The sequence below is a fragment of the Hesperophylax consimilis genome, chromosome 12 (assembly GCF_061612785.1).
Source record: "Hesperophylax consimilis isolate HC1 chromosome 12, BYU_Hcon_1.0, whole genome shotgun sequence".
NCBI lineage: Eukaryota > Metazoa > Arthropoda > Insecta > Trichoptera > Limnephilidae > Hesperophylax > Hesperophylax consimilis.
Genome location: NC_142847.1, coordinates 35,677,024 through 35,690,095, shown reverse-complemented (window position 1 = coordinate 35,690,095; position 13,072 = coordinate 35,677,024). Strand labels below are relative to the sequence as shown.

Genomic DNA, 13,072 nt, shown 5'->3' with positions numbered 1-13,072 from the left:
ACAAACATAAATAGCTGAGCACATTTCATGGGGCCAAACCTCTCATTTTATGCGTTTGTGCTGCTTTAAACAAAGAGAATTTCCTTCACGGTAATTTACTTACAAATAGGCCAGTATAATTCCGTTCATTCATTCTCTTTTTCCAGAATATTTTATGTAACAAAGTAAGAAATTTATTAAATTCTTTAAAGAAGCCTTGATTGTATCCTTTTTGGACAAATACCTAGCCTATTAGCGCCCACAGTTTCCTGTATTAATATTATTAATAAACAATTTGCAGTAAGCCGCTTATGACATTATGGAAGCAACAGCGAAAAACAAGTTTTGTCATATTGAATAATTTAGTCACCCACTCTGATATTCGTTCAATTTAAATATAGATTATCATGGTTTTACCTTCCGTGAAGGAATTATAAGTGTGGGAATTATGTCTGAGTCACTTAAACAACTTGACACACTTATCTTTGCAGTCGTTTTAGATTTTTGACAATTTATTTCTAACTTTATTTATTAACCCTCCTTTTAAAACAATTCAATATAAGGTTTCTGATTTTGGAAAGCAACAGCACATATATATAGTAAGACCGGGTTACTTTTTGCACACCAACAGTTTAGGAACTAATAAAATATCTTTTTAAATATGAAGCCGCACAGGAGTCCCGACTGCTTCCAATCTTCTGGAGACAGTGATACTATGGCATCCCCAATTGGGTATCTTTAGGCTGAAGGTAATAGGAAGGGGAAGGAGATGGGAAAAGGAAGGTGAGGAAGTATCTGGTTATTCAGATCTAGTCACCAAATACGGCCACTTTTAAAAATCGATATATTTTTTAATGAAATAAGGATAATAACACTATTCCTCTTCAATAGGCTATTAATTCAAGATGTCCGGGGATAAAGTGCATTAACTTCGGGAGAAAATTCTACAGGATGCAATCCAGTTTTTAACCGAATCACCAATAATTTGAAGAGGTTCTTAATAAATCAGCAATACTCATTTTTCTCCGCGTACCTAGAATCAAAAAAGATTTTAAAAAAATTGAAATTCCAACGACTTAATGTAGTTTTCAACTAAAAAAGCATAATTATTTTTACTGTAAAAGTCTTGTAGGTAAAAATATTTGTGCAAAAAAATATAATTGTATGAAAAATATTTTTGTAAAAAAAAAACAATGGAACTTTGGAAAATTATTGTTTATTGTTTATTGTTTATTGTTGTTGTTATACGCCCATAGGGGCTTTTACATAGATTATAAATAAGTTTTACATAAGTTATCGAGTTAGAATTTATACTAAGAGTTATAAAAGTGAAGAATTTTAAAAAAATATACAAGTAGTTTTTGAAGAATATGGCGTAAAGAAACATTTTAAACAACATAATATTTAACAATAACAAAGAACAAAATATAATATAAAACATTACAATAACATATCTAATCGTTAAATCTATTACAATAATTTGTATGATTCCACAAAGTGTTGGTTTAATTTGAATTTAAGATTATAAAGGGAATCATGGAATATATCTATAATACCACCAAACTTGTTGCCCAAATCATGCATCCTATTGGTAAGTGAGTTTGACTGATAGTTGGTTTTATATGTGTCGCAAAAGAATGTTGTATTTTGTCTAGTATTTCTTGTCGGTACATAGAGTTTAATAGCAGCAACGATGGCAGGGCTGTCAATAAGGTTGTTCATGACTCTGTATAATAAAATTAGGTCTGAAATGGTTCTTCTGTCAGACAGCGTAATTAAATTAAGTCCATTCATCAAATTTACATAATTAATGTTTTCTATTGGAATTTTAAGCTTGAAATTTAAGTACCTAAGAAATTTGTGTTGAACCCGTTCTAATTTGTTAGAGTGTACTTTATAGAAAGGAGACCAAATAGGTGAATTATATTCCACTTGGCTTCTAACTAGTGAAATGTAGAGTGTTTTCATGCAATCCAATGACTTAAAATCAGTTAGGGTTCTACAAAGGAAGCCAAGAATCTTTAAAGCCTTATTAGTTATATCATCTATATGCGCTGTGAATGTTAAGTTTGATTCGAATATAACTCCCAAGTCACGAATTTGTGATACTGGTGTTAATTTAACATTATTTAAATTATATTCATGTAAGATATGAGAATGAGTTCTGGAAAATCGTATTACTTGACATTTCTCAATGTTCAAAAATAACATATTTTGTTCGCACCATTTAAAAAATTTATCTAAATTAGCTTGTAAAATTAGGCAATCATATATATTTCGTATTCTTTTAAACAATTTTAGATCATCTGCAAAAAGTAGGACTTGTACATCTTTAAATATGTTTACAATGTCATTAATGAATATTAAGAATAATATTGGGCCAAGGTGGGACCCTTGCGGGACACCACTTGTGGCCTCGAATACATAGGATTCTATAAAATTAATCCTGACACAAAGAACTCTATTACTGAGGTAACTAATAATCCATGTCAATAAACTACCTTTGATGCCTAACAGTCGGAGTTTGGATATAAGAATATGATGTCGAACCTTATCAAATGCTTTACTGAAATCGGTGTATATAGAATCCACTTGTTGTTTCAGACTGAGCGATTCAGATATGTAATTATTGTAGATAGTTAAATTACTTAAGGTAGATCGACCTCTGATAAAGCCATGTTGGTTAGGAACAATAATATTGTTGATAGGTTTTACAATGGTATCTAATACTAATGACTCGAAAAGTTTGGGTAAAGCAGACATAATATATTATTATTAGTTATTAATCTTTTTTTACTTCTACTACACTGTATAATCACTTGTCGAAGTTGGTGCAATTTACTCCTGGACTACCTGTAAAGAGTATTCTTCAACATTTTATTTAATTATAATTATGATTAATTAAATAAAGAAAGGCAAACATTCCCAGGTTACGAATAATATGACAATATTTTAATATCTCCCACTACCACCACAGTAAGCGGAAAATATTGCTTATGTCGTGATGAAGGACTAAGCCATCCGAGCAATGGAACACACTACGCCTGGGTGGGACTCAGACGCGATGCCAACTTAGCCACTGACCGGTCAATATGTAATAAATATGATTTCGGTTTCCATGTGAGTTAACAAGCAGCAGCTTGTGTTGAAGTATGATGTTACCCCAAGGGTCGTTAGTTAGACTACAACATATGCACGTGATATAAAGTGACCCCTACAAGGAATTACATTACTCAAAGTAGCAATTTTTATCTCAATAACTATTTATTAAAATAATGTTAATTAATTTCTACACAGGGTGTCCGGGTTTAAAGTGCACAAAATTCAGGTGATTTTACATGGTGGTACACTTAAAAATTGTGCTTAAGTTTTTTAGAAATTTCAACGTTTTAATGTAATATTCAGGTGCAAAAGTTGAATTGTTTATATGGAGAAAATAATATTGTTCTGTGGACAAATATTTTTGTATGGGAAAAAACAATGGAATTTCGAAGAGATATTACCTTTTTTACTTCTACCATCATGTAGAATCACCTCCCAAAGTTTGTGCACTTTACCCTCGGACACATGTATTTAACATAAATAATATAACAACCAAAAAAATTAAAAAATGAGAAAAGATTGGAGTAATTTAACCCCGTCTTACGGTGTACATGTTTAAAGAAAGTGTTAAAACTTCCGTGTTGTCATACATCTCGCAATGTTGACAAAACTAAATCTGTATATTGCAATGTCGCCTTTATTGTTTACATTCTTGGAAAGGTTACAACACCATTGATTAATTACATCGGTCATTGTTCCAGCAATTGCACACAACGACAAAATCAATCACCAGGGAACATTATAATATTATGCAAGTAACGAAACGCTTTATCGAGAAGACAATGGGATTCAAATCCTATTGAAATTGTTGGATAACATTGGCGTTCGGTATGAATCCATGTCGGTACTTCAGGTGACTCAGAAGTAAACTAAACGCAAGTGAATTACGTAAGTGAATTAGACATGGTATGAGGTAACTGTTAAAGCTAAAAGTGCGTATTCTTCATGCAATTGTTGTCATTACATCGAGAACAATGGCGTCACCCTACCGGAATTTGTGAACTTTCTTAAATAATAAATAGATTTCAAATAGACTCCTAAAGTTTTCTTACCTTGTTTGTGAATAATAGAATAAAGAACAACACAAGCCTTATGGGCGTGTTTTATGATACAAATACAAGCCCAATTTATTGATATACATAATAGTTTAGTGGAACAATGTAATCAGTAAGTAAAATTTCTATTAAAATTATATAAAACCCTTGCAGAAGAATAGTTTTATGATAACCTTAATTATTGAGGTATGTTATTATAGCCTTCTTCTAACTATATTTCGTGAAGTTGAACAAATCTACTATTTATGCGAAAGTATTGCCAACTGCATGAAAATTTGGGAACAAGCAAGTATCTAAATGACTAAGTCCTGATATTGTTGTTGCAATTAAAAATAATTTTCTAGAAAATCAGGGCTGTCCATAATTACATTGACAATTTTAAAAATAAGTGAAGTCGGAAACAAGTCTTTCAATACAAAACTGTGTTTCACCACGAATACGAATTTCAAATGGGCTGGCGATATACAATTGCAGGTAAATGTAAGAGAGACAAACCGCGTGTTAAATGGTATAGAACCAAAAGATACAAGTCGGTGGCACATTTTTTCCGTTCAAATTTTTACCAAAGGCACTTGTAGTTTTCTTCTTTATTCTATGTTGAATATGTACCATGTTTTGTTCAATTTTTTTCACCTACTGGCACATATTAAATGGGTTTCAGATTTGTGACGTTGAGATTAAAATTTGACTATTCATGAAAGGACCATTCTTCTTCTCAAATGATTTCCTGTCACATTCAACAACTGTCAACGCCACATCTCTAATGTCATAAAAACCTCTCAACTAGTATAACTATCTACAAATACCATATTGAGTTTATAAACCTTTGTCTTTGTCTTGCAAAATATCGAAATTTCAAATTTGTTGAAATTGTTATTATTAATTATATATTTATTTTATTTATTAATTAACGCCCTTTTTCGGGGCTTTTACATATGAATATTAAGAAATATACATTATTTATTGTACATAACTGAATTGCTTCATTAACAATATTTTATATTTGTTTAAAGATAAATTGAAGATGTCCACTGACTTGGTATAATTGTTTCCTTCCATTAGTATTCTGGGCAAAAGGGAATATATAGGGTAGTTAGTCCCAGAATAATTTTAATTGTTTAATTTAATTTTTTATTGTTTTTAAATTTCATTTTAAATTCTTCCGTTGCAAAGAAAGAATTTACTTTTTTTTTTTGTTATATTATGTTTTTTGTAATATTTAAATACTGAAGACAATATTAGTGATTTCTAAACGAAAATCTGAAACAGAAAAATCAGAAAAGGAAACGGTCACATCTGGGACGCGAACCCAGGACCCTTGTCTTTCCGGGACAGTGCTCTACCGACTGAGCTAATGGGACCCTATTCCCCTCGGTCACTTTTGACTGTATCATACTTCGAATAAGAACTACCAACATTGTCTTCATTTTTTCACCGCATATTTTTACTGGCAACTATCTTTATGTATGATCGCAAGATTCAACCCGAACTAAATGCAATCGAGACAGCGTCTTTTTAGATAAACCTATCTTATTATTTTTTTTTAATGTGCGACATCTGTTGACTTTTCTGCAAGTCTAGAATGAATATTTATTTTTCGGAATAACTTTAGTGAGTAAAACCTCAAATTGTAATATTTAAATATTGAAGACAGAAGAACAGAAAAATCAGAAAAGGAAACGGTCACATCTGGGACGAAAAAAAATGTGCGGTGAAAAAAAATGTGCGGTTAAAAAATGAAGACAATGTTGGTAGTTCTTATTCGAAGTATGATACAGTCAAAAGTGACCGAGGGGAATAGGGTCCCATTAGCTCAGTCGGTAGAGCACTGTCCCGGAAAGACAAGGGTCCTGGGTTCGTGTCCCAGATGTGACCGTTTCCTTTTCTGATTTTTCTGTTTCAGATTTTCGTTTAGAAATCACTAATATTGTCTTCAATATTTAAATATTACAATTTGAGGTTTTACTCACTAAAGTTATTCCGAAAAATAAATATGTTTTTTGTGATTACATTCCTATTATATTTTCTTTTTAATTTGTTTTTTTTTTTGTATTTATTATTTTCAAATCTTTTTATGAGTCAAATTACACACCTTGGATAAAAAAAAATATCTAAATTTGATTGAGTTGAATTTATATTTTATGTTTGTACTTATTACTTTAATTTTAAACTGTTAGATCTATCTTTAAATTTGCCAACTTTCTATATCTCTATAAAAAAATGTATTTATACGCAGAAAATAAATGAAGCTGCGTCCAGACACGAAGTGTTTTTAGCGTGTTGCAATTATTGACATCCTGAAATTAAATGGAATCAGATACGAGGGTTACATTCTCGTGATCTATCGAGGGCTTTTTTGCCATTGCGGGTCCTAGAATATAAATAGACTGAAATTAGCTACAAAGAGAAACTTAATACTTATCACATATACATTTTTATGATTATTCAAATTCAATATTTGATCGAAGATAAATATTTTTAAATTATTAAAACATCGAATATTTTTTAACAGAATACGGTCTTTAAACGCCACTATTTTTTGTTTCAAAATCCACGATAGAAACACAAGCGTCGGCGTCGTGTATTCACAAAAACAAGCGTCAGAATGTAAACGTCAAACTGTAAATATGAAACTGACAGCGTGCTTGTAGCACAATGCTCTCGCTATCGTGTGAATTATTCCCACGTCAAAAAGCTAGGCGTCAGATTTAAAATCGACTTATCGACCATATTATGAGATGTGGATGAAAAAAATTGTGATTTTTATATATTTTTAAACTTTTTTATTGATTGTTTCTTATCGTTTATTATATTCTTCTTATAAATACACTAGCGAAGACCGATGAAAATATTTGAAGAATTTGTGAAGCCGAAAGCAATTATACAGTATAAAACATTTGCCTCAGCATTTCAATAACCAAATACAGTGAATTTTCTTTAGAATATAATTATATTTTTTGTTGATAAATTAGTAAGACGATCATTTACTCTTTCATCACGAATTCTGTCAAAAATTTAAACAAAAGAAATACACATTTCAAATATAGAATTATTAATTAGAATAAATGGAAGGTAGGTACTTACTATATCGCTTGTCTGAACAATCAGTTACAATTTTGTAAATTTGAGTTCACTGAACGTGAACAATTTAACGCAAGACTAATTCGCGCAGGAATAACTAACGCACATCGTCCCAAAAAATCGATATTAGTACATATGTTGGATGATAACTTTAAATCACATTATGTGACAATATGATATTTCATACTTTACTATTCAATATTTTTCACCATCTTAGCATTTAACATATATCTTTTATTTATACAAATATTCCTTACTAGCAACAAGTAATTATATTTTCATTCGAGGTTTATTTGCAGCACTTGATACATTTCTCTCAATACCTTAATATGAAACTTTTTACTGAAATGTCAATACTTCGTTTTGATCTTATTTTTGAATACCTACTTCATTTTTCGGTACATTTGTTAATTTTGTTTTAACATATTTATTGTATTCTTCCTTTTCCAGCATGATTCTTATCTAACTATCATCACATTCACATATGTTCTAACTATCACATTCACATATTATCTAACTATCACATTCACATATTATCTAACTATCATATTCACGAGTTTTCTAAGTATCACATTCACATATTTTCTAACTATCATACGTGTTTTATATTTCGATCAGCTGAGAAACAACAATTTACTCTACATTAAGGGTTGGTTATCAGTTGTGTAGGGTTTGAAACACGTTTATTAGTAAGATCCAAAATCTTACATTTTGTTGTATTGATTATATTATAAAATAACTATAGTGTATTGGGCACCTTGAAACATCTAGTACCCTCAGTATGGCGATTCAATATATCAATGCATTGTAAATGTCAGTTAAATACCGTGTATTATATCAAAAAACATACAAAAACATTACATTACGATAAATAAAAAAACGAAGATCAGAGTTTTCCCATTACTGATTCTAATTAGAAAATTGATCATTGGTTAGTGAGTCGGTGAGGGAGAACAGAGTGAGATGGGTGTCACCTGTCAACCGCCTGACACACCGTAATACCATAATACGATTAAACAGATGAACGCTCCTAATTACGATGTTTAATTAATTTAATCTTCGATCGTACAAGACTGGATGAATAAAAACATGATTGGAAAAATCTTGAAGGTTTATTAATCGGGGCCGGTCGGTACTAAATAGTAAAGTGGGACTCACCAACAAAGCGTCTTCAGCTTGTTGTCGGACTGCCCTTGGCTGGTGGAGTTGTGTGCCAGCGCCCCCACCGCGCCCTGGTAGACTTTCGCGCAATCTTCGTACTGCGGCTTCAACCCCTTGAGGCAGGGCGCGTGCTTGAGGAAGCGTGTCTGGTAGGCACCCTCAGTGCACAAGTCGCGCACGGCGGCTCCAGTACCACGGTATAGCCGCCCAAAGTGCGCGCGCTGCTCGGCAGACATACAGCGCTTGGTGTACGAGTGAATGCAGCGCAGACCAGTAAACAGGTCTCTGAAACAAACATACAAATATTTAGTTAATACCTTTCTCTCGTTATTATTTTCTGAATTTTTTAACCTTTACACCCTGCTAACTCATCGAAAAAAGCTTTTGCCACTTCAAAAAGATATTCATATAAATTAAATATTCATTCTAGACGCATATAAAAGTCAACCGATGTCTAATATATCCGAGACACTGTTAAGGTTTCAAATATATTCAGGTAGAACTTTGCAATCATACAATAAGATACCGGCAAAAAATATAGGAAATTCAATAATCGAGGATAATATTGGTAATTCATGGATTGGGGTACAAACCAGGAAAATAATTAGATTTTTATATTATTTTAAGTGATAAACTAATGTTCATAAGACTGGGTTTTTTATTCATAGCACAAAGGATAACAAATTATTATAAGCAATAATTATTCGCCTGAAATATCCACTATTTGTGCTACGCATAAAAAACCTTGTCTTATAAATATTAGTTTATCATTAAAAATAAAAATATTTGACAAGTCAAAATATTTCACCAACAAATGTAGATATAATATGTCTCGACACCATCTAGTGAGAAATTTAGCACTAACAAAGCCTTTCCTACAAAAATAAAGTAGGTTGTTTACAGGTGAAAAAATATAATAAGCAGTAATTGTTGATTGAAGTACTAGTACATATTGAATTATTTGGCGTGTTGGGAATAAGCCGACGTAGCTCAGTATTCCAGAGCACCTGACCGGACATCAGAAGATGCAGGTTCAATTCCCATCAGCGGTATTTATTTTTATCGGGAGATATTTTCATTTTTTTTTTTTAATTTTCTTTATTCATAAAAATATATTAGGATACAGGTTTTTTACATGCTTTTCGACTACCACACTAGACACATGTCCGTATTATGGTAGTCGAAATTTGTGTATAATTATATACATGTAATACATGATTCATTCAGTAGTAAAATAGGTGTATGTTAAATAGGTTTAACTGAAAATAAGAAAGCGATGAAAATAAAAGATAAATTAAATAATTATTTTAAAAAGAAATTTTAAACAGAATTGAAATTTTTTTGGATATTTCTGGCGACTAATTATTGCTTACAATAATTTAAATGTTAATAGCTCAATTGTAGAGTATTGTACATTTAAGACAAATGCAATAAAACGTCATAATAATAACGATTTGAAAAATATTCACGCATTAAAAATTCTGTTCACATTTCTTGTTAGAAGCATCCCAAAAATAAATACAATTTGGTCAACTGTCTTTAATAATCAAATTAATCTTTCCGAGTCCCAACACAAATTTTTGAGGTGTATTTTGAGTGTACACCTCAAAAATTTGTGTTGGACTCTCTCAATGATATTAATTTGATTAATTTTAGACTAGAATCAATAGATTATGAGTTTTTATTACATTTATTTAAATTTTATAATTTTAGTGACGGAAGAACATTTTTTGATCTTATACATTTATATAAAATTGTAAATTATCAGTTGGATAACCCTGTTACATTAATGTTGGTTCACTTTTATGTTACTACCATTAGATCAAGGTTCTCTAAGTAAGTACATATTATTGAAACAATCATACAACATATAAAAAAAAACTAAAATGAATATAGCTACCAAAAAATATCATCCTGTAAATCACATTTGCTAACCATAATTTTCAATATTTTAACTCCCCCCCCCCCTCTCTTCCCTCCAAATCTCCACAACCATTCCTCCCACCAATTAATTTCTTATTATTCTGGGCTTGTATTATATATACTCGTATATACACCCCATAGACTCAAAAACTACCGGACCGATTTCAATGAAAATTTTAAAGATTGTTCATATTGGTTCTAGCAGTATTTTGAGAGAAGTTTTAATGGTAGAAAAAGTCGGAGACGACCATAGACATATGAATATTAGTAGACCTGCCCTAAGTGATTAAAAGCGTATTATCCCCACTCCCCATACCGGTTCCATTGGAGCCGGCTGGGCTCGCGTATGGCCTCAAGTGAAATTTGAAAACGTGATGTCATCATTCTTGTGCGAACTATGGTCGAGGCATCATCGGTTCATTTTACGAAATAACACGGCAAAATGTTGACTTGTGATATGAAAATTTGTAAAAATAGATGTGAAAAAGAGAATAAACCCAATTGTCGTATTACATTAAATAAGTAAGCATCATTTTACTTTATTTTAAGCTTATTCACACCGTATTATATGGATCAGTTTTAGAAACATATACTATCACATCACAATGTAGCGATTCTCAAGTGTGCTCATCGTTGTTTAATGGGGTAAGTAAATTGTGAAACATTTGTAAAAGTGTCTTAACTAAATACTCTGAAACTAACTACGACTCTGCAAACAGAAGAAATTTACTTTGCCGAATTTGGACTTCGCAAATTAGTTCATAACGTGGCGAGTAATTTGCGCTCCCATGTAAAAATGTCTATTCATTCAAAAGCAGATTTTACTTTTAAGAACTAAATGGTGATATTATAATGCGAGATGCCTATTTACTGTCAGATTGATTTATTGACGAATCACAGTCAGCTTAACCCCCTTCGTTCTTCAACAGTTGATTTTACCCCTCGCCATTATCTTCTCGTCTATTAATTCCTATGTCTGTGGAGACGACCGAGGAATACTTAACGCTTATCTCTGCACAGGAATGAGTTACGAAGTAGAATTAAAGTCGCTTTAATGTAATTTTTCAACAGTAACAATGTGGATTTCACATAAATACATGAAGTGAGTTGTAGAAAAAGTTGCGGACGCCCGAAGAAGACATGGCATGGTGATATTAATCAATTACTTGTGTGTGGTAAAATGTAAAAAGGAAAACGAAGAAAGGGGTGTACGGAGAATACATGACGTGGAAGTGAAAGGCAGAAGAAGTCGAGGACGCTCGTAAACTTTTTTAAATCTTTGCAATAATGTACACAACCCCGAGCAACACCGGGTACATGTCAGCTACTAAAATATATTTTACTACCTTAAAAGCGCTCCCACTACCCACATCCAACAATATCTTATTATTTCTGTACTTTATAATTAAAGTTAATTTAATTTTAAAAACGCTAGCGAAGGAACGTATTGAAAGTCGAAACCGGTAGGTAAAATAAGTAAAATAAGGTATATTATAAAATGAAACTCAACTTTAAAATCAAGGACGGAAAATCTAGTCTCTCAGTAGACTTATTTTACCAAGTTCAAAACTAATATCAAGTTCCGCCTTCTCTACGAGCGGGAGAGCGGCAGAACGACAGAACATGGGATTGTTTTTCTTTGCAACGATCTTCGGGAAATCGCCAATGACGTTCAAAATGAAAACCCGAGAACGGGAATCAATTTCCTTAATGAACTCCGGAAGTCTCTATCGGGAAGAGGTTCAAACAAAAGCTGGAGGAAAGTACTGGAAATCTTGAAACTACTACCTACATCCTACACATACATACAAATACGTCATCTGGGCAGGAGTTATCTATGAATGTGTTCACTTCCACCCTCAAGGTCCGTCTACATGCAGCGACTTGTACGTATGTGCAAATGTCGCTATCTTTTGAAGTGTATACAAGCCACCGTCTACTCTTATTTACTTGTGCAAATTAGATCAATTTCAGATTGCGCAATTCCACGTTTGTGCAAGCCGTTTGCGCGATATATACCTACGATCTCTTTTGCCGTCTTAATGTACATGCTTACTTGTGCAAATTAAAGTTCACAAGTAAGATTGAGCCTGTAGACGGACCTTTCCATATTATGTATTACATAACCTAAATTAATTAAACATCCCTCAATGAAGCACTAACTGAAAACAAAACAAATTTGATTTCGACTTATTTAACACAGCATCTCACATTTTAAAAGCTAAAATCAATAAATAACATTAACATAATACATATTACTCAACACAGACTAGACAATGTATATCAATGGGTGCAATCATTGTCTAATTACAACAATGTACATCATTGGATGTTATCATTGACTAATTAATTAACTCTTGTAAATAAAGTGAAAAGTATTTACGTACAGAAATTCAATTAATTCTACTGCTTATTAACTCCTCGGGCTAATTTGTTCGATTTTGGGAACAAAAAGCTATTATCTGTAGACTCAATTTGTTCGTTTTTCGGAACAGCTCATATGGTCTCATAGAAATCGCTGTCTTCCTTACAGTCATAGTTAGAAACATGAACTAAACTGTAAAACAACAAGCTTTATATGCAAATATAGTAGTTAACCACATAATGATAAATTTAGATCTCCATGAAACCAAAGGTTCCGACAGCAATTTGAAAAAAAATTATGAAACTTTGTGAATTTTCGATTGATTACGTTTATATGAAACAACAACAAAAAGGTTAAAGGTTAGGCAATAATTTTTATAACAAATTTTATATAATAAAATTTACTA

At 31.9% G+C, this 13,072-nt stretch overlaps 1 protein-coding gene across 1 annotated transcript in view; it reads right to left on the bottom strand.

The window, feature by feature from the left end:
• The window catches only part of LOC149419555 (uncharacterized), a 278,820-nt gene that overhangs the window by 50,658 nt on the left and 215,090 nt on the right, over positions 1-13,072 (bottom strand). Inside the window, exon 3 of the mRNA XM_089638390.1 lies at positions 8,376-8,663. Within this exon, the coding sequence (XP_089494516.1) occupies positions 8,376-8,663 (288 nt within the window). The remainder of the gene's footprint in view (positions 1-8,375; positions 8,664-13,072) is intronic.